The following is a 20,340-nucleotide window of genomic DNA, read 5'->3' on the forward strand; positions in this document are numbered from 1 at the left end:
TGTTACTGTGCCCATTTGATGGGCAATACGCGCCAGAATCTTGAGTACAACGAGATCTATCGCGAAAGATCCAAGATCTATTGGCTGCCTGTTCCGAAGAGGAGGTTTTCTCACGGTTTCAGACATTCATCACTCAATTCACCCTTTTTCGTTACACCTTTAACAATGTATGGATCTATCCTTCTACACTTAAAGATCCCTCTAAATGCACCTTTAGAGTGCCTATGGGGGGGCCCTATAAAGTATTCTTGTTGGCAATATATTGTATGTATGACGTCATTGTAGTGCATACTAATTTTGTAAGCTACAGAAGTTTGAAATATGTTGTGATAGTGGTGCATGCTTTTTGTGTCTTTTCTTTGTTACAGATTTCATCATGACTTCTCAAACAAGATTGCCAACACCCTTCAATTTTTGTTCTCCACTAAGTATAAGATTTAGTGTTTAGTAAAGCTTATGTCTCTTGGTGTGATTAGGCTTTTCACTTGAGCTCACAATATCACTAAACATAGCGTTGAAGATGGAGTTTGTCCTTCTAGGACAAAATGTTAGGTCTTAAATTTGCAAGATATTCACCTCTAAATTTGCTTGTGCTGGGCTTTAGAGCACAAGTATTTTGTGTCAATGGAGGCAATTTTCACTTAAGATGCAGTTACTAGACATGACAAGCAACAATGATGTGCTTTTGCATGTTAATGAGGATATTGGGTAGAACTAGTATTCATTATGTGATGATTGAATTTGAATACATTGCTTGATTTCATGTCGTAGCCTATCTATTGATGTGGAAACTACAGGTTTTTGTACGTTCAATGCTAGACTTTAGTACTTCTTCTAAGGAAATAGTCAATAAGCAACCATTTACTTTTTGAAATATTTGTGTCTCTTGTGTGGTCATACATGCACACTAGTTATTTTTCTTACATATAAATATGCCAATTTTGGCATACTAATAACCAATGCATGCGTCACCACATCGTCCTACGTTATTCTTTGGAGTGGTAGAGATTGGTACGGCCATGCTTTGATTGCATTACTTTCTAAGCGTACTATCATCCACAAATTTGGTGATCAAAGGGTGATGGTATTTCCTTGATAATGTGTACATTGTCGAAAAAGAGACTTCAATTGCTTACCTTCACAAGTAGTTACAAAGAGATCATATAGATTTTATTTTTTTTTTTTGGGGGGGGGGGGGGGGGGGGGGGGGGGGGGGGTGACTTATCGTTTTGTCAAAGGAATCTTCAAGAGTTGGCGAAACAAAATAGTATCTACAAAATAATATCTGCTTATTTCAAGAAGATTTATCTTTCCATAACAAAAACATTGTGTGTTTTGCAAATTAAGCCTTATTTTCTATGGCCAAGCACAATTTTAGAAGTGTTGTTCACATAGATAAGTATTCACAAGAAACGGTTTTATATAAATAATGCAAGAACCATGATCAAGTAATTGAGATTATCCAAAATTGGTTTTGCGAAAGGGCAGAGTCTACTATGGCCATTGTAGATACCTCTCCTTCTAACGTAGAATTTGCAAAATGTGTTCCAAAATGAAGAACGGGTGTTTAGTACATGGGAAATCTTGAGCCCTTGTTGTATCATGCATGTATGTCGTGTGAACAATCTTACTTTTGGCTTGGTGGCATCAACATGGTAACTATGTTGTAGCATAGACAAGTATGAGAGATTTTGGCTTGGTGCCATCAAGGGAAGCCACTTGTAGTATAGATACATGAGTATGAGAGATTATTTATTTACCTCATACCCAACCTTAATCGGGTGCTAAAAACAAATATTTCAAGTGCATGAGAATGTTTTCCATGTCACAAGAAGTTTTGGACAAATTCTCACAAAAATTCCCACATTGTAACTTACCTCAACATCATGAGCTTCGATGAGGGGAGGCACTGCATACCCAGCTAGGTACGATTGGGGGCAAGGGATCCCCAGCCCAAAGGGGGGCCCGGCGGTCCCCTGCCCCCAATCATACCTAGCTAGGTATGTGGTGCCTCTCGAGCAAAAGCTCATGATGTTGTGCATTGTATGAAAAACATTGTAACAAACTCCGTTTTCCTACATGAGAAACTTTCTAAATCTTCTTGTGGACACACATGATGAACCAAGAGATGGTAATCTAGATGTTCAGTCTTGCACTTAATCGTCACATGTTTGATGTTGTTTATTATTTGCAAAGTCATCTATTTGGTAGTGTTCAATGTCCCATTTTAGCTATGTTTAAATTGCAAATTGCTGATATAAATGGCTAGAATAATCCTAAGACATGAGAATTAGATTTTGGTGATAGTGGGAAGAAGGCATGTAGTTTAAAAAAGGAGAGGACTCGTGCATGACATGTGTAGCTAAATTTCAGCATGTTATATTGCCAAACAAGCTTTTGTACAGAGCTCTTTAGGCATCTGGTAGAGGGAGATATTGCCAAATCTCTCTCTCTCTCTCTCTCTCTCTCTCTCTCTCTCTCACACACACACACACACACACACAAGGAGCACACAAGGGTGTGTCACGCGCACGGGGGCCGCAAGGGGTTTGACCATAGAAGTTGAAAAATGACCGCCCCGTTTACATTAGTCAAACAATGATGCGACTTCTTGGCAAAAAATGTAAGGTCTGAACTCAATTTCTTTTTGCCAGCTAGAAGACACCTTGTATGAACATAATCATGACTATTACCATCATTTGTTTACAATCTGCATCCCTGTTTGGGATAAATGGACGAACTCTGTAGACCTAAACAACTTATTCCAAACTACCACTTCCAAGCACCCCAAAGCTAGTAGCCCTCTTAATTGGGGCAATGATTTGAGCTGTTTTCCATGAGAAGTTCCCTTGTATCAGCAGGCTACAGTACATATGCACCCTGCTCATGTCTGCATCCATCTTCTGAAATAAGGGCCACCCAACTGCCCTCTTCAGAAAAACATGCTAGTTATCGACACCGACTCTCAGCTGCCTGTTGCTCCGCCCGATCCAAAGTGGGGTTTACGTTCCTGCTACAAAAATTGTGTACCTAGATTCTTTTGTCTTATCGTTACGGCAAAACTGCCCTTTTCTCCGTAATCATTTGCTCTCTAAACTCTTCTAGCTTCTTTCGGCGAATATCCACAAGTAGAGGGGGAAGCTCTAGAAAGTTGCCGTGTTGCTCCGCCAGTATCCAGAAATCCTCTTTCTTCACAACTTTGGCATCCATCAAGAGATCCGCCAACTCCTTTATCAGCACTTCATTCTTTTCCACAATCTGTTACAAAATAGATATTAAAAGCATCAGTTTCTTGTCTAAAAAGCTGCTCCTCTGGCAAGTGCATGGACTTCCAACATGCATTCGTATCTGATTTCCCCAACATGAATGCATGCGCCCACGGCTTTCGTTAAGCAACAAGTTTATATCGTACAGACTGCACATGCACATTACCTATCATTTGTGCATTTTCCCTGTATCCAAGATGGAGACACGCACACAAGTTTATATCATAGTAGACGCACGTGCAATTACCTGTCATTTGTGCATTTTCCTTGTATCCAAGATGGACACACACATTGAAGCCTAGTATAAAGATTTGTCTTATAGCCAATAATCTCTTCTTCTTTTCTTCTCTCAGGCACAGAGGAATCCACATGGCCTGACGGGCACCCACGTATGCACACACAGACGATAGAGAGAGAGAGAGAGAGAGAGAGAGAGAGAGAGAGAGAGAGAGAGAGAGAGAGAGACCTTTTGTGCTCGACTGTAACATGCCTCCAGTATTCTTTTGGCCTCTCTGTCAACCTCCTGCAGACCCAGATGATGATAGTCAAATTTCAGTGCAAAAATGTGTAAAGGTTTGCAGAACCAAGCCTTTGCAACCTTAAGAACAACCCCTTTTTCTTTGCATAATGTGGAAGGGGACTAGCAACAAAACAATTATTGCCTTGCACTCTTGATTTCAGACCAACCGCGCAAATGCTTTCGTCAAGGTGCTTGCACTTGCAAAGTGCTTCAAAACACCGCTTGAACAACTTACATAATAGCGCTCCAGCTCTGACCAGCAATGAAACATGCCATACACTTCCGAACGTTCAGATAATCCACAAAAAACATAGTAACGGGCCACCCTCCTAGCATTGTTGTAATGATCTGACCATATTGTACACATCTGCAAAAAGCGAATAGCACACCACTGCTCAAGACAGTCTTCTAGCACGCTTCAAATTTAAAATAGCAAATAAGAACAGCATACAATAACCTGGAAAAAAAAAAAAACTCCCTTACCTGATCACGACCAAAAACTAGCTCATCCGCAGCACGTGTTGCCAGTTGCAACGTCATATAATCCATCATCCCTTGCCGACTGCCATGAAAACAGATATTAAATCCAAAGAGGCACTCATAGCAACTTCAAAAGTCGAACACTATAAAAGCCTTCCAAGTGTCTCACAACATGAACACCACATGATCAAATTTTCAAGCAACTAGGTGTTGAAAATTCATTATCATAGCAGATGGCAGATGCTTACTGTGCATATTACTTTTTAGAGTGTAGCATACATCAAGTCAACAATATCTTTGACTCATGTGGCACATCCTAGCTTAAAACTGCAATGCAAGGGCTACGAATTTTTTATTGATGACTTTGAAACAGTATACAGTGCCCACAATAAGCCCTCATGTTACAATTTATCTTTTAAAGTGCTACCACGCATCAAGTCAACAATATCTTCGACTCATGTAGCACATCCTGACATAAACCTGCAATGCAAGGGCTAAGAAGTTTTTTTTATGACTTTGAAACAGTATAAAGTGCCCACATATGCCTTCTCCCATTACAATTTCTCTCTTGAAGTTCTACCAAGAAGTTGCATGTGCCACTGCTATTTCAGAGCCACCGCAAGTCTAGGAAAGCTTAGAGGATCTTAATCATGAAGGCTATGGTGGTTAGAGCAAAGAGGCATTCTCACTTAAACATAATGGAGATAAGCATCTAATCACACACTTGATCAAAGCATGCACCAAAAAAGAGGTAGACACAAAGAAAACTCGATTAATGAACTAACAAAGTGAGTACATGATTGCACCTTTAAATAGCGTTAAAGTAGGTAGTAATAGAGCATGTGAGTCCAAACTCAGTCCAAACTCACCTCCAAATCAACCCCTACAATCATGGGTCGACCCTCAAAGTGTGGGGGCTGTATATTGCTCCAAATACAAGTCACCTATCCTCTTATATGCATAGCTAGGACTAAGCACATGATAGTCGCATGACTCCCTAACAACTAGGGACAAGCTGGGATACACACCAAGACCAGAGGCCAAAACAAACATAACCTAAAAATCCTCCCCTTGGGGTTTGGACTATGAACAGTGATACAATGAAAACACACTCCAGCCCAAGAGCAAAACAAAGTAACATCCCCAATCCAACTAGCAACACGTCTCTAATCCAAGAGACAAACTGAAAACACCTCCCCTCGAACAATGTATACAAGATCAACACTCATGAATCCATTGCATAGGTAAAGGCAAAAAAGAATGTCGTCGCTTTCATAGCTACCAGAAACATGATTGTTGCTACCATAAAACAATCCTTGACCAAATGTCCTACTCTGCATGCTTTTGTACTATTATTAGATGCAACTACTAATGCTCCTCCCCTTGATGGATAATCTCCTTTGCTTCCTCTTCAGATTGTAGGTAATTAATGATATCTTAAATGTCAAGAGTTGGGTTTCTTTCTTCAATGATAGTGACAATATGGTCAAAACTAGTAGGTAAAGCACCTAATAGAACAGCAATCTTGTCCTCTTCAAGCACACTACACTCTATATGTGTAAATTGTGTGATCATGCTCTTGAAGTGGTTGACAAGATTTGCTATGCCTTTCCCAAAATCCATTTTTAGTTTGTATAGTTCCTTTTTAAGGCTTTCTTTACTCCTCTTTCTCATACCCCCGAAATTCTTTTCAAGTATCTCTCATGCTACTAAGAATGTGTTGCTAAATGGACTATTTTCTTATTTTTTGAGTAATTTCTATTTAATGAAATTAGGAAATTTAAATGTGTACACCTAAAGCTGTTAAAGTTAGGAACTGTAGATCTACTCAAACTGATAAAAGCCATCACGAACGGACAACTCTGATGTGTCACATGATGGGTGACATTAAACAACGTGAAGGAGTTGTTCTGTAAGTTCGGAGGGAGAGACCCGGGAATGCATATTCCCGATGCATCACAGGATAGGTGATGGGAGCATCGGAAAGGGAATATTAAGTGCTCTCCGGAAAGCAAATGCTTTCGTGCGAGGAAATCTATGTCTACATTGCATCTATACATGAAGTTGCATCCAGGGACGTCCGGGGAGTATTGTGTAGCATCAGTTTTCAGCTCACAAAGTTTTTGTTTGAGTTTTTAAACAAGTTCACTTTTTTTTTTTATTGAGTGACCGGCCGCCAGCTATTCTAGCACTATCTACATCTGCTATTGTTGTAGTAGTTTCACCGACTATTCTTGCCGCCCTCCAGAGCCTATAAAAGCAACACTAGCACCCTCTCTCCTACCAATCTTGCCAACACTAGCACAAGGAAACTCTACCGTGTAGGAGTCCCAAGTGATCGCGAGAAGCAGGAGCATAGAAAATGCTTTTCCCTACTAGGAGCGACAAGTCATGTTTGTGCATACACTCTACGGTTCGTTGCTTTCATGTTTGTGTATTTGCAGGTACTCCATCTTGGAGAAGGAGCAAGGAGGCTTCGACCTACGCTCGGGGATTCCATAAATGGAATCCACAACAGTCTGCAGAGCTTCACGCTCTGAGTACATACAAGAAAGGTATCTGAATTGGGAGCTAGTCTCTCGGATTTCCCTAACGAGAAGGAAACAACCATCGAGTCTAAGATCTAGAATGGTAGGGCTTCTCTAGTTCTTGTGCTTGTCAAAAGATTCTCCTTGAATAAAGATTCTCTTTAAGGGGGGAGGACTAGCCATCTTTTGGTCCCCAATATTGTGTCGATCTCCTCCCTTGTCTCTATTCTGATTAATTTCAGCTTATTGATTATTCGTACGCTCCCATTTGTGACAGTGGTATCAGAGCTCGGTAGCATCTCTTTCTCTGCAAAGATGGATGATTCCGGGAAGGAACGGAAAGAGCCATGACGAGACAAGGAAGAAGCGTTGAAGAAGAACTTCAGCAAATACGAGTTCAACTCGCAAAATTGCAGCAGCTTCTCACGATGCTGGCTATCCAGAAAATTTTGGACTGAATCAAAGAGCAGCAAGGAACAGATACCGATGGGCGTCAAAAAAATCTTGTCGGTGGTAACAACCCACGAGGAAAACGCGGAAAGAGGTGTCGTAGCGCACAAAGGATCTTCAGATCAAAACAAACGGACTACAAAGCGCAAAGGCCAATAAAAAGAACTCTCTGCTGAATGAATGTAAGGTGCAACGGAATGAATGTTTGAACTTTGCTCAAGATGAGTGCTCCGAACTGTGCTCAAGGTTCCTTTTTTGTTCTTATGGAAGGGAGAGCCTTCCGTTCTTACTGAGAGAGTGCAATGATCACAAACAAGTGAATGGACACTGTGCGAGAAAGTGTATGAGACTGAGAGATAGAGAGAAAAGAGAATACAACACCAGAGACGTTGTAAAACCCTCCTCCGAAGGCCCCACTCTCGTTGGCGAGAGTGGTCAACTATTGATTGCACAAACTGGTACAAAGTGGATGCATGTGACTAATGCAAACCTAGGCTAGGTCGACGTCGACGACGGGGATGACGAGACCGATGTTGTGGCTGAAATTTGATGCTTTCTATCTGCTGTCCAAAAACGCAATTGGCTGAAAACTGAAAACGTTGGTGGTTCTTGATGTTCCGTCGCGATGATATGCAAAAACACTGAGGTTGTGATGCAAACCAAAAACGCTAGGGCTGCAATTGTCTTCTGCTGTCGCCGGATGTCCTGCAAATGCAAAACACTAGGCTGATCTGCTGTGTTGTGTTGACGCCGGCTGATCTGCTGTAGACAAATCGCCGTGGCTGGTCTTGTAGATGAGAAGCGCTAGGGTTGTCCTACTTATGCAGAAAACGCTAGGCCTCTTGGATTTTGCTGAGAAGTTGTCTGTTGAGCGAGTGCTCCTGCTTCCTCTTCTGTCAGAAAGTGCTAACGCTAGGTTTGCTTATATACAAACTTAGCAAAATTGCCCTACCTAGTTTCCAACAAAAGTCTCTTAAAAATAATAAGTAAAAAATGTCAAAAATAGGAAAAATAGGCCTATGCACCATAAAAATGCTACTAATGAGATCTGACTGGAATTTGATGGTCATGTTGTGTGCAACCTGAGGATATGCATCTAATCTAAGTGTCTGGACATGCACGGTCTGCAAACAAACTCACAAAAGTGCTAGATCACTTCCTATTCTAGACTGACTTGATTGAACTGAACCTTGATTATGCTGTAGCTTGTCCACGGACACATAGGGTTGGATGTGTCACATGACATCCCCTCCTTTTCAAAGTGAGGTACTGGTACCGAACTGTATGGCGTCGAGGGAGATCGCCAATAGCATCCGGAATCCTGGAAGGGACTCTTCGCCGGCCCACTCTGATGTGTGGGTCGTGCGGTACTTGAACTTCATAAAGGTCTGCAACGCTTGCTTCTTTGGGCCGCGCCGAAGACGACACAAAGTCTTCTGTGGCTCCTTCAATGCTTCAACTTCGTCTAGAGTCATGCTTCTTTCTTCTTCAAGAATCTCCATGGCTGAAAATTCTTGAAACCACTTCCAACACAAAAACATGAACATACCTATTCCATGTAAAGTGACTGGAAAAAATCTTGTCTCCCTAAAAAAAGACTGTGCATGCAATGTAGATGAACAAGGAGACGGAGTGCCAAACCGTTCACCACACACGCAAACAATGAGATCGAATCTTTCTCTTATGATCTAAAGCAATCAGTTGTGGCAATTCACAACGGAAATGCGCATGCTTGGTGCTCATGCTGTCATGTGCTCTTTCTACAACTATGTCGTGCCAAGGAAGAGACATGGAATGTGACTTCCTTGAATGCATACTTTTCAGCTTTTCATGAACAATCTGCATACATTCGTGCTCATTCATGAGTGAAACATGCTCAACGTACAATATGTCATGCCTAGGAAAAGGGATCACATAAAGGCGCTGACGAAAATACAGGAAACGACCACGAATGAACCATTCGAACAATGCATGCTGACGAATCATTCGAACACATAGTACTTCTTGTAAGGGTTCTTTGGACCTAGGCTCGAGAACCAAGACCGGTTCTTCCTGAGGGGGCTCTAGGGACCTAGGCTCGAGAGCCAAGCTCGGTTCTTCGTGATTGATCGAATCTGCAACGAGGTTAGCTTCGCTAGAAAAAGCAGCAACTAACACATCATCCTTGTAAACAATCACATCATCTTCATGCAAATCGTCATGCTTGTGAGAAATCACATCTTGATCATGCAAATCATCGTGCTTGTGAGAAATCACATCTAGATCATGCAAATCATCATGCTCATTATTATCGTCCAAATCATCATGCTTATCAGTGTCATTCAAATCATCATGCTTATCATCATGCAAATCCTGTGTGTCATGCTTTGGAGAAGACGAGACTAAGAGAGTCGCCTTTTCCTGATCTTATGCAAACTGCGCCTACACAATAGAAAAAAATCGCCACAACTCTTTCATGTGTTGGTCGCCCTTCTCTTGTCTTGCTTTGTTCTCGCGATAAAATTCTGCATGTCTTTCTTTGGCTTCCAATCGTGCTTCACGCCTTACGGCTGCCGTTCTTTCTTTGTATTCACGATCTATGGCTGCCCTTCGTTCTTCGTAGGCCTTTCTTTCTGCTTCTCTTTCTTCGCGTTCTAACCGTCTTTCCATAAACATCTGTTCCAACTCCTCCATAGGAGTTAGTGCAATCCTTGGCGTAGATGGGAAAGGAGGAGGGTCGGAAAAACCTGGTGGGAAAAATTCTTCGCCTCTCTCATGCTCATCACCTCTAAGCGAAGTATCCATTCCGCTTCGAGTGATGACCATCCACTGAAGTCGTGGGTTCTTGTGGGTTCTTGTGGTCTTGGGTTCTTAAGTTCACGAGGAACTTGGGTTCTTGGGGGTCTTGGTTCTTGGGGGTCTTGAGGTTCTTGCGGGTCTTGAGGTTCTTTAGGTTCTTGGGTTCTTCTTTCGCTTGCAATCTGTGTTAGAGAAGGATCTTCTCTGCACCCAAGTTCTGCTCCTTTCCGCGGGCGCACCCCTTCGCGGCCTTGCGCTCACACCAAGGTTGCTTTTTCCCACCTCACGTTGATTGGCCGGCCGCTAAGTGCACGGTCCGCTCTCAATGAGTGAAAAGAGGCACACGGGGAGGCTAGACAAGCCCTTCTTTCCTGGGATTCCTCTCACTCTTCAAAAACACGATTAGGAATCGACACGCCCAAGCGAACTTGGGTTCGTGCGACCTCAACAAGCAAAAAAAACTATGTGGTTCTTGTGGTTCTTTCCTTGAGTGATACAAAACACTGCCAAAGCTCTGATACCAACGTAAGGTGCAGCGGAATGAATGTTTGAACTTTGCTCAAGATGAGTGCTCCGAACTTTGCTCAAGGTTCCTTTTTTGTTCTTATGGAAGGGAGAGCCTTCCATTCTTAATGAGAGAGTGCAATGATCACAAACTCTTGCTAAATTGGCTTTATCTAATAGAAAAATAATTCTAAATGAATTATTGGATTCATAAGTGAGAGGGTTTTCTCGCTTGGAATAACATGAAAAATAATTCTAAATGAATTATTGGAATTTTAACTTAAGAGGGTTTTCTCGCTTGGAACAACATGAAAAATAATTCTAAATGAATTATTGGAATTTTAAGTGAGGGGTTTTCTCACTGGAGACATCCGAGTACAGAGTATTCCTAGTGCGTCATTCAAAGTAATGACGGGAGCACTGTGAAAGGGAATATCTGTAAGGCCACCAAGAACGGATACTTCTAATGCGTCACATCGGATGGGTGACAGGGAGCATCGGGAAGAAGTATCCGACCATCCAGGAACCGACATCTCTGATGCGTCATAGGATGGGTGACATAGAGCATCGTGAAGGAGATTGTATCGTAAGTTCGGTAGGAAAGGACTAGGTGATGGGTATTCCTGATGCGTCACAAGGTGGGTGACGGGTGCATCGGAAAGGGGATATCCATAGTCGAGAGGAAATCCGAACTGGAAAGAGGAATACACGTAAAAGCGCAAGCACAAGAATAAAGATGGGTTCTGAGAAGCTTTTCTTAAAAAGCGGAATATTTTAACGAGTTTTCTGGGCTTTCCCGCGAGGAATCTATGTCTGCATTGCATTTGTGCAAGTGATTGCATCCAAGGATGTCTCGACTCCGAGTACAGACGGAAAAAGGATTGAGATCTCGTCTCTCGGATTTCCCTTACGGGAAGGAACGACCATCCAGTCAGAGATTTAGAATGGAGGGGTTTTCTTCGGTTCTTGTGCTTGTAAAAAGATTCTCCCTAATAAAGGATTCTCTTTAAGGGGAGGGGGGGGGGGGGGAGGGGCAGCCCATCTTCTGGTCCCCAGTACTGTCTCAATCTTCTCTCTCTCTCTCTCTCTCTCTCTCTCTCTCTCTCTCTATCTATCTATCTATCTATCTATTTCTCTCTATATCCTTTGGCTTCAGTATTAAGTGATAAATTCTATTTATCCGAGTATATTTTATATTGTTATGCGCTCCCGTTTGTGACAGTGGTATCAGAGTCTGGTCTCCTCTCTTTCTCTGTAAAGGAGGACGACTCTGGGAAGATACGGGAAGAAGCCATGACAAGCCGAGAGAGAAGTGAACAGGCGGAAATCTAAGTCCTGCAGGAAAAGCTCGCAAAGTTGGAACTTTTTTTTTCTCTCTGCAAGAAGTCGACACAAGACTTGGGATTCTTTGAGAAGGTGACAAGAGCTTGATGCTCAAGAACCTAGAGAATCCAAGGAGCGGAATTCTCAAGATCGTTTAGAACCTAGAAGATATCCATGAACCTCAATCCAGAACCATAGCCAAGAAATCCCGTCATCTCGGGAAGGATATGAAGAAGGTCTCTAGACCTAGGAACACTCCAGTCAAGTTTGATACTTTTGACGAAAGGGAAGATGTCCTGAAAGCGACTGGTTTCATTCCACAGTATGAAGTTGCCTTTGCAAACGGCAATTTTTGAGAAGCGTCGAAGGTGAGGCATGTGACGAAACACCTCAAGGGGATTGCAAGTAATTGGTGGTATACCAAATCTCTGCAAGGAACTTACAACAAGACTTGGATTCCATTCAAGGCTGAAATTTCAGACAAATTTTTTTTTTCTCTGCGCTTTGAGGAAGGCATCTAAGAAGATTGGGATCATTTTGCCCAAAGGAACACGAGCGAGTCAAAGCAAGTAGTGGAAAAACACTGTTGGTGGTAATAACTCGGAAGAGGAAAAGATTGGAAAGAAGTGCCACCGTGTACGAGGAATCTTCGGATTAGAACCGTCCGCCTACATTGAGCGACGGCCCGAAACAAGAACCTTCTTTAAGGTGATCGCAAACTTTGTTTGTGAAAGAAAGACATCGAGCTTAATGCTCTATGACTTGGGCATTCCCTATGTGCGAGGACACAAGAGGTTTAATATCCTCAGGACTAATAGCGCAAGGTTATGCGTAAGAGCAAAGACCTAGATTGATTTCTAGGAGGATTATTCTTTTCGGGATTGAGAAGGTGGAATTGAGTTAACAGATTCTCGAATGAGGAAACTTCCGGTTCGTTGGAAAGACACGAATGATAAGTTCTTACGTGGCTCGTAAATTTATGATTGGTGAAGGATATCCTCGAGGTACTAGAGGAACGACATGAACCGGTAAGATAAGTATTGAATTATTGAATTTTTGTTTAATTTAATTTTTAAGTTCTCTTTTGAGAAAGGACTAGCTCAACTCACCATTGAGCAAGATTTGGAATCTTTCCGGTTTCTCCCCGGCAGTTCAGTTGGACCTCTACAGTTGAGGACAACTGTTTATAAGTGAGAGGGATGTTGCTAAATTGGCTTTATCTAATAGAAAAATAATTCTAAATGAATTATTGGATTCATAAGTGAGAGGGTTTTCTCACTTGGAACAACATGAAAAATAATTCTAAATGAATTATTGGAATTTTAACTGAGAGGGTTTTCTCGCTTGGAACAACATGAAAAATAATTCTAAATGAATTATTGGAATTTTAAGTGAGGGTTTTTCTCACTAGAGACATCCAAGTACAGAGTATTGCTAGTGCGTCATTCAAAGTAATGACGGGAGCACTATGAACGGGAATATCTGTAAGGCCACCAGAAACGGGTACTTCTGATGCGTCACATCGGATGGGTGACAGGGAGCATATGGCAGAAGTATCCGACCATCCACGAACCGACATCTGTGATGCGTCATAGGATGGGTGACATAGAGCATCGTGAAGGAGATTGTACCGTAAGTTCGGTAGGAAAGGACTAGGTGATGGGTATTCCTCATGCGTCACGAGGTGGGTGACGGGTGCATTGGAAAGGAGATATCCATACTCGAGAGGAAATCCGAACTGGAAAGAGGAATACGCGTAAAGACGCAAGCAGAAGAATAAAGATGGGTTCTGAGAAGCGTTTCTTAAAAAGCGGAATAGTTTAAGGAGTTTTCCGAGAAGAACAAACACTTTCCCGCGAGGAATCTATGTCTGCATTGCATTTGTGCAAGTGGTTGCATCCAGGGACGCCTGGGAAGTGTTGTGAAAAGCATTGTCTTGAACTTATAAGGTTTTATTGAGTTTTTGGGCAAGTTCAGACCAATTTTCAAATATGCCGGCCGCCCACTTAATAAGTGGGCAGTCACTTAGAAAATAAAGCAACAAAACCAGCCAACGAATTCTCTCTCCCTATTTCGGGTAGAGCAACGTTAAAAAATTTATTTTATTATTTTTTTTTTTTTAAAGGCCGCGATCTCTAAGCGAGCAGCTATTCGTGCCGTGGCCAAGGAGCTATAAAAGGACCACATGCCCTCACTGAAAGGGAGTTACCAACGCCAGCAAGAGAAGACTCTGCCGCCAGATAACACAAGAGATCGCGCGAGACTACGAAGCACGGAAGTCGCTTTTCCCGCGCAAGAGCGACAGGTATCTATTGTGGATTCGCCATACGAATTGTTGTCGCGTGTTTGCGTGTGTGTTTGCAGGTACTTCATCGCGAAGGAGAAGCAAGAAGGCTTCGGCCTACGCTTGGGAATTCCAAGAACGGAATTCGGAAATTGTCTGTGGAGTCTCGACTCCGAGTACAGACGGAAAAAGAATTGAGAGCTCGTCTCTCGGATTTCCCTTACGGGAAGGAACGACCATCGAGTCAAAGATTTAGAACGGAGGGGTTTTCTCCGATTCTTGTGCTTGTAAAAAGATTCTCCCTAATAAAGGATTCTCTTTAAGGGGGGGGACCAGCCCATCTTCTGGTCCCCAGTATTGTGTCGATCTTCTCACTCTCTCTCTCTCTCACTCTCTATTTCTCTCTATATCCTTTGGCTTCAATATTAAGTGATAAATTCTATTTATCCGAGTATATTTTATATTGTTATGCGCTCCCATTTGTGACACAAACAAGTGAATGGACACTATGCGAGAAAGTGTATGAGACTGAGAGATAGAGAGAGAAGAGAATACAACACCAGAGACGTTGTAAAACCCTCCTCCGAAGGCCCCACTCTCGTTGGCGAGAGTGGTCTACTGTTGATTGCACAAACTGGTACAAAGTGGATGCATGTGACTAATGCAGATCTAGGCTAGGCTGATCTGCTGTGCACAAATCGCTGTGGCTGGGCAAAGAAACCTAGATTTCACCCAGTTTCTGGTAGTTCTACAGAGGAGTCGTCCTAAGACAGTTCGGACTCCGACAATCACATGTTTTATGCAAAGAAGAAGCATTTTTATAGAGCCAACCAATATGATTTCCTCCAAGATAAAAGCAAGAAAGTAAACGAATTCAAAGAAGGTGGACAGTCAATTAAGTTTGACTCATTTCTGGGTTCTGAGATGGTCCAGGGCTTTGGCCTTCATTCAACAGTTTGACATAGCTTTCTTTGGAGGGCATTACTCAGAGCACTCCAAGATTAGGAGAGCTACATCTTTCTTCAAGGGAAATGCTCAAACAAGTGGTCCACTCTTCTTCTGAGGCAGGAAGCCCCAGTTAAATGGTTGAAATTCAAAGGCTCTTTATCTCTTCTTGGCTGATTCGGGAGTACGAATGAGATATACGAACCGCTTGGAATCATCTTCGGATGACCAAGGGAGATTCTTTGGATGCTTATTGCGAGAGTTTGGAACTCTTTTCTGCCAACCTCTTCATTTAAGAAGGTCTCGTTTAAGGAACAAATTGAGCGGTTTTGCTGCGGTCTCCCTACAAAGATCCGCGACTACTGACTGAAACAAAAGTCTAATTCTCTTCAAGAATTGATGGGTCATGCAAAACGAGGTTTTGCGATAGCGATACATTCGGAAAATTTGACTTACCCCACTAATGAGATCTTGACTCAGAGAACCCAACAGACTTCTAACAATGAAAGTAGAAAGAGAAAGACTTCCCAAGAAAAGAAAGACAAGGATACACGACCCCGGCTCACTCTTCGAGAGAGGGCCAGTTACATCAAAGAAGGGAAGTGTTTTGGATGCAGGGAAATGGACACGTCTCCACGAAGTGCGCCAAAAAGGCGCAGCAAGAACAACATGAAGACAGGCTAGAGAGTTCGAGAGCAGCTGAGGAACGTGGCAGAAAAGGCAAGATGAAAGCAGGACTGGTTCTAGATAGGATGGGTACTAACCCAAGCATGATCGATGAAAGTACAGAACTTTGTCGAGCTTGGGGCAAACTGAAAGATCAAGAAGCCCTGATTTTCTTTGATGGAGGAGCTAAGGCCAGCTTCATTTCACCAAGTTGGCAGCACGGCTCGAGATTATACCCAATCGAATGGGACCACCAGCAAAGGCAGTTCTAGCGACACCCGAACGGGACATAGCCATTACACCTGTCATTGGCAAACTTCGATTGCATTGTCAAGGGTATTTGAGGCACGAGGACTTTTTACCTAATGCCCTTGGATGGTTGTGATGTCCTCCTTGGAGTCCCTTAGTACCATAAGAACAACGCCGTGGTCGATTATCGGGCAAAGAAAGCGACTTTGACAAATAAAAAGGGCCAAAATTTGTACTTGATATAACACCGAAGGGCGAGTCTGTCCCTATTGTATCGGCTTCGGCCGTTTCCAAATTAATGAAATCTAATCTGTTTGTTTACTCGAACTATTTGAAAGAGTTAAATGATGAACACAGAACGAATATGTCTGAACTTGCTAAAGGACGCCAAGATTTTCTCCACACTCATGCCGATTGATTTTTTGAGGGCCTGCCAAGCGAGTTGCCACCATCTCATCCTGAGGATCATACTATTGATCTGATACCTGGAAGCACACCACCGAACCGAATACCTTACCGTGTGAGCCGAGCCTAGAATGAAGAGATTATGAACCAAGTGAAAGACCTTTTGAAAAAGGGTCTTATATATATACCTAGATGAATCCAAGATAAGCCAAGATTCACCCTTGAAGGAAAGTGCAAGGTATAGACCCATGGTAGTCACCCACAAGACAATATAACCATCAGCTACATCATGCATAGTATTGACTAAATACGACGACATCCCCACTAACGTCGTCGGTGCCCAATAGCGGGTGTAGAACTAGGTACTAACATATGCTCCCCAACACAACACACACCACATGCACACACATATGAGCATACATCAACACAAAGTTCAGCGTACTAAGTTTCTGTCATGACTCCGGAGATCAAGGGCAGAGTCAGCCATAATGGAGCCTAGCACTAAAAGAAGCACTAAAAGGGTCTTATCCAGCCGAGTAATTCACCCTACTACTCTCCGGTGCTGTTGGTTTTAAAGAAAGACGGAACTTGGAGAATCTGCATTGATTATAGAGCTCTCAATAAAATCGCCATCAAGAACAGATTTTCGATTCCGAGGATCGATGATATTCTTGACCGATTACAAAGATCCTCTTGTTTCAGCAGGATCAATTTGAAAAGCGGATATCATATCTAAATCCCGTAGGAAGATGTCTACAAAACAGCTTTTCAGATGAGCTTCAGTTTATATGAATTTTTTGTAATGCCTTTTGGCCTTACCAATGCTCCAGCGACTTTCAACCGAATGATGGATAGGATTTTCAGAGAGTACAGATCTTTCGTTTGCACTTTCTTTGATGACATTATAGTCTTCTCCAAGAATGAGGCAGAACATAGACACCATCTGCTACAAGTCTTTCAGGCATTGCAAGATCACAAGTTAGTAATCAATGCCAAGAAGAGAGAATTTTTCTTACCGGAGATACACTTTTTGGGACACCTTGTCTCAGTAGCAGGAGTACAGATGGACCCGACTAAGATTGAGACTATACGTGATTGGCCCGATTTGAAGAATGTTCATGAAGTTAGAAGCTTCTTGGGCTTATGTTCTTACTACCGGCAGTTCATTCGAAAGTTTGCAAAGTCGCTTCCCCTTTGCACATTCTGACACAGAAAGGAGTCCCTTTCTTGTGGGGACCCACAGAGATGACTGCCTTTCAGACTTTGAAAGAGAAATTGACTACGAGACCAGTTTTGACTTTGCCGGATTTGCAAATGTCATTCGAAGTATATTGTGATGCTTGTGGTCGTAGTCTGGGTGCGGTCTTAATGCAAGAAGGCCATGTCATTGCCTATGAGAGCCGATTGTTTTCAAGGTTAGACTTGACAGCACAGATTTATGAGAAAGAGCTTTTGGCGGTTATCCATGCTGTTACTCAGTGGCGACATTACCTACTCGGAGCCAATTTTACGGTCTTCACTGATCATCAGAGTTTACGCTACTTCTGAAGCAGCTTTCGGACAAGCACATGCGGTGGGCTTACATCTTGTCACAAATTCACTTCTTGATTGTCCATGTACAGGGATAGAAGAACTTAGTGGCAGATGCTTTGTCTCGGAAGCCGTTAGTCTTGGCTATTTCCGCGATTCATCATAGAAGTTTCGAGGACATGGTCGATCCGTACGCCACAGATCCAGATTTTTTTGATGTATTCACTCGAATACAGAATGGGAAGGTAGTAGCGGGATATTCCATAGGGGATGGCTACTTGATGAAGAAACCGATGTTATGCGTTACACAGCCGTTGAGGGAAAAGGTTCTAACTAAATGCCATTGCCCACCATTTACGGAACACCGCAGCATTGACACCACCTTGAAAGGTGTGGAGCGTTAATTCTTTTGGCCGAGACTCAAGAAGGATGTGGACGACTTTGTACGCAATTGCTTGGTATGCCAGAAGGTCAAGTTTGACAGGCATAAAGCACAGGGATTGTTATAGCCTTTACCCATTCCCACCCGCCCCTGGGAAAGTATTGCAATGGATTTCATTTTTTATCTCCCGAAGACACACAGTGGGCATGATGGCATTTGGACTCTCATCGACAGATTTAGCAAGCAAGTTCACCGCTCACTATGTTCCAGTGCAAAAGACAGTCAAGCCGGATTATTTAGCGCGACTGTTCATTTCTCAGATTTTCAGATTACATGGCATGCCTGAGACAATAGTCTCTAAAACCGGCCTGTTCAATCCAAAAAGGGCAGTAGACTTTACTTCAAACCTTGATTTAGCTTTCACCCATTATTACTCGTCTATTTTACATGCACTATAGTGACACAAGAGAGGGGAATGGGATACAGATGCTAGAATGCACCTGTATGAGAAGACTGACACCAGATTGGCCCCTAACTTAGGCGCCCCTTTCGGTATTTCTTTATTCTTTAAAAGAGGGAATAAATGCTGTGGATCCCTACAAGCTGCCCCGCACAAACTTGGCTGAATTTCAACTGTTCCGGCCTGATTTTGGCAACATAACTGTACTAGGACCCTTCACAGTCAGTATTCCCACGCATTGACTGACTTTCCCGACGCATACGGGCACTTTGCAAAACCTGGCAAAAATCTGCAGCACGCTGAATTCTCTGTTTTCAGCCCTGAAAATGCGCCAGATCGCCTGTACAGCGGTCCCCTTGCGTCCCCGAACCTCCTGGGGGTATTAGGGTCCGTTTAGGGCCAAAACCCTAAACCTGCAAAAATACACAGCAGGCTGTAATTTACTGTTTCGGGCTCCGTTTCGCATGCCGGTCGCATCCGTAGCAAGTCCTCGAGCTCCCCCACCTGTAGGGCTACTTGCCCTTTGAATCGGACGAGATTTCTAGCGTGAAACCTCTCCGAATTCACCTGTACCTGCGGGGGATTAGCCGCTAGCTAATCCAGTACCTGTGCAAGAGGCTCTTGCCTCGGCAATCGCGCATGAACCCACACAACTGTACATTAGTCAAATGAAGAGCCCACTAGAGGGGCATAACATACTGCCAAAGGGGAGAGAGAGGGCAGTGCGTAGCGTGCAGGGCATCACTCCTGGCACCGCACTGTGCATAAGAGGGAAAGCAAGCACTCCATAGCTCTTAACCTGTGACAAATCTGAAAATGAGGCTCTCCCCCTCCTAAATTCAGCGCCACTTCTTGTTGCATGAGGCAAGTGCACCAGAAGGTGCCACTTGGCACATTTATAAGCATTTTCCCGTTTCGGGGTTGCCACCTAAAAATCTCCCAACCGGCTGCCCAGTTGACTTCACGACAGAGTAAGAAAATGTTCCCTTTGTCATTCCGGAGGTAATGACGTCAACACATTTCCAGAACTGAAATGTAGCCTCTGTAGCAAAGGATTCCACTTTGGCTAGTCAATGACCCCACTTGGCTAACCATAGTCCTTGTCCAACCTTAGTGCTCTCTTGCCCTCAGGCCCGGACTCCCTCTGGACAGTTCCACACTAGCTATGCAATGCAGGGCAGTTAGATTTCCCGAGGGGTGTTTCCAAAAAGTGAAAGTAAATAGATAATAAGAAAGAAATCAACAAAAAGGATAGATAGTAGTCACACGCTGGTGACATACCCCCCTCTTGAAATCTCAAACGTCCTCGTTTGCATCTATGTCGTACATGCTTACTATCAACCCTGATGTATTCAACACCTGTCGACACATATACGACACATACATGCTCATTGTCAACCCTGGTGTATTCAACACCTCGTCGACTCATGTATTGCCTGCGTGTGAACCCTGTCCCAATGACATAGTGGTAGCTTCGCACTCTGCCATTGCTTTGAGTCACTAACTTTCTAATGACAAAATGGTAGCTGCACATTTTGCCACTGTCTTATAGTACACGTTGGATCCCGTA

General features: G+C 43.1%; 1 protein-coding gene across 1 annotated transcript in view; it reads right to left on the bottom strand.

The window, feature by feature from the left end:
- Positions 1–2,562: 2,562 nt before the first annotated feature.
- Positions 2,563–20,340, bottom strand: part of EMB2083 (AAA-type ATPase family protein) — a 67,402-nt gene continuing 49,624 nt past the window's right edge. The window contains exons 8-11 of the mRNA XM_086525933.1: positions 4,270–4,348; positions 4,022–4,153; positions 3,733–3,789; positions 2,563–3,258 (exon numbers count right to left, since the gene is read on the bottom strand). Of these exons, the coding sequence (XP_086382059.1) occupies positions 3,052–3,258; positions 3,733–3,789; positions 4,022–4,153; positions 4,270–4,348 (475 nt within the window). The 3' untranslated portion in view covers positions 2,563–3,051. The remainder of the gene's footprint in view (positions 3,259–3,732; positions 3,790–4,021; positions 4,154–4,269; positions 4,349–20,340) is intronic.

The sequence above is a fragment of the Adiantum capillus-veneris genome, chromosome 12 (genome assembly GCF_014529385.1).
Source record: "Adiantum capillus-veneris isolate H3 chromosome 12, ASM1452938v2, whole genome shotgun sequence".
NCBI lineage: Eukaryota > Viridiplantae > Streptophyta > Polypodiopsida > Polypodiales > Pteridaceae > Adiantum > Adiantum capillus-veneris.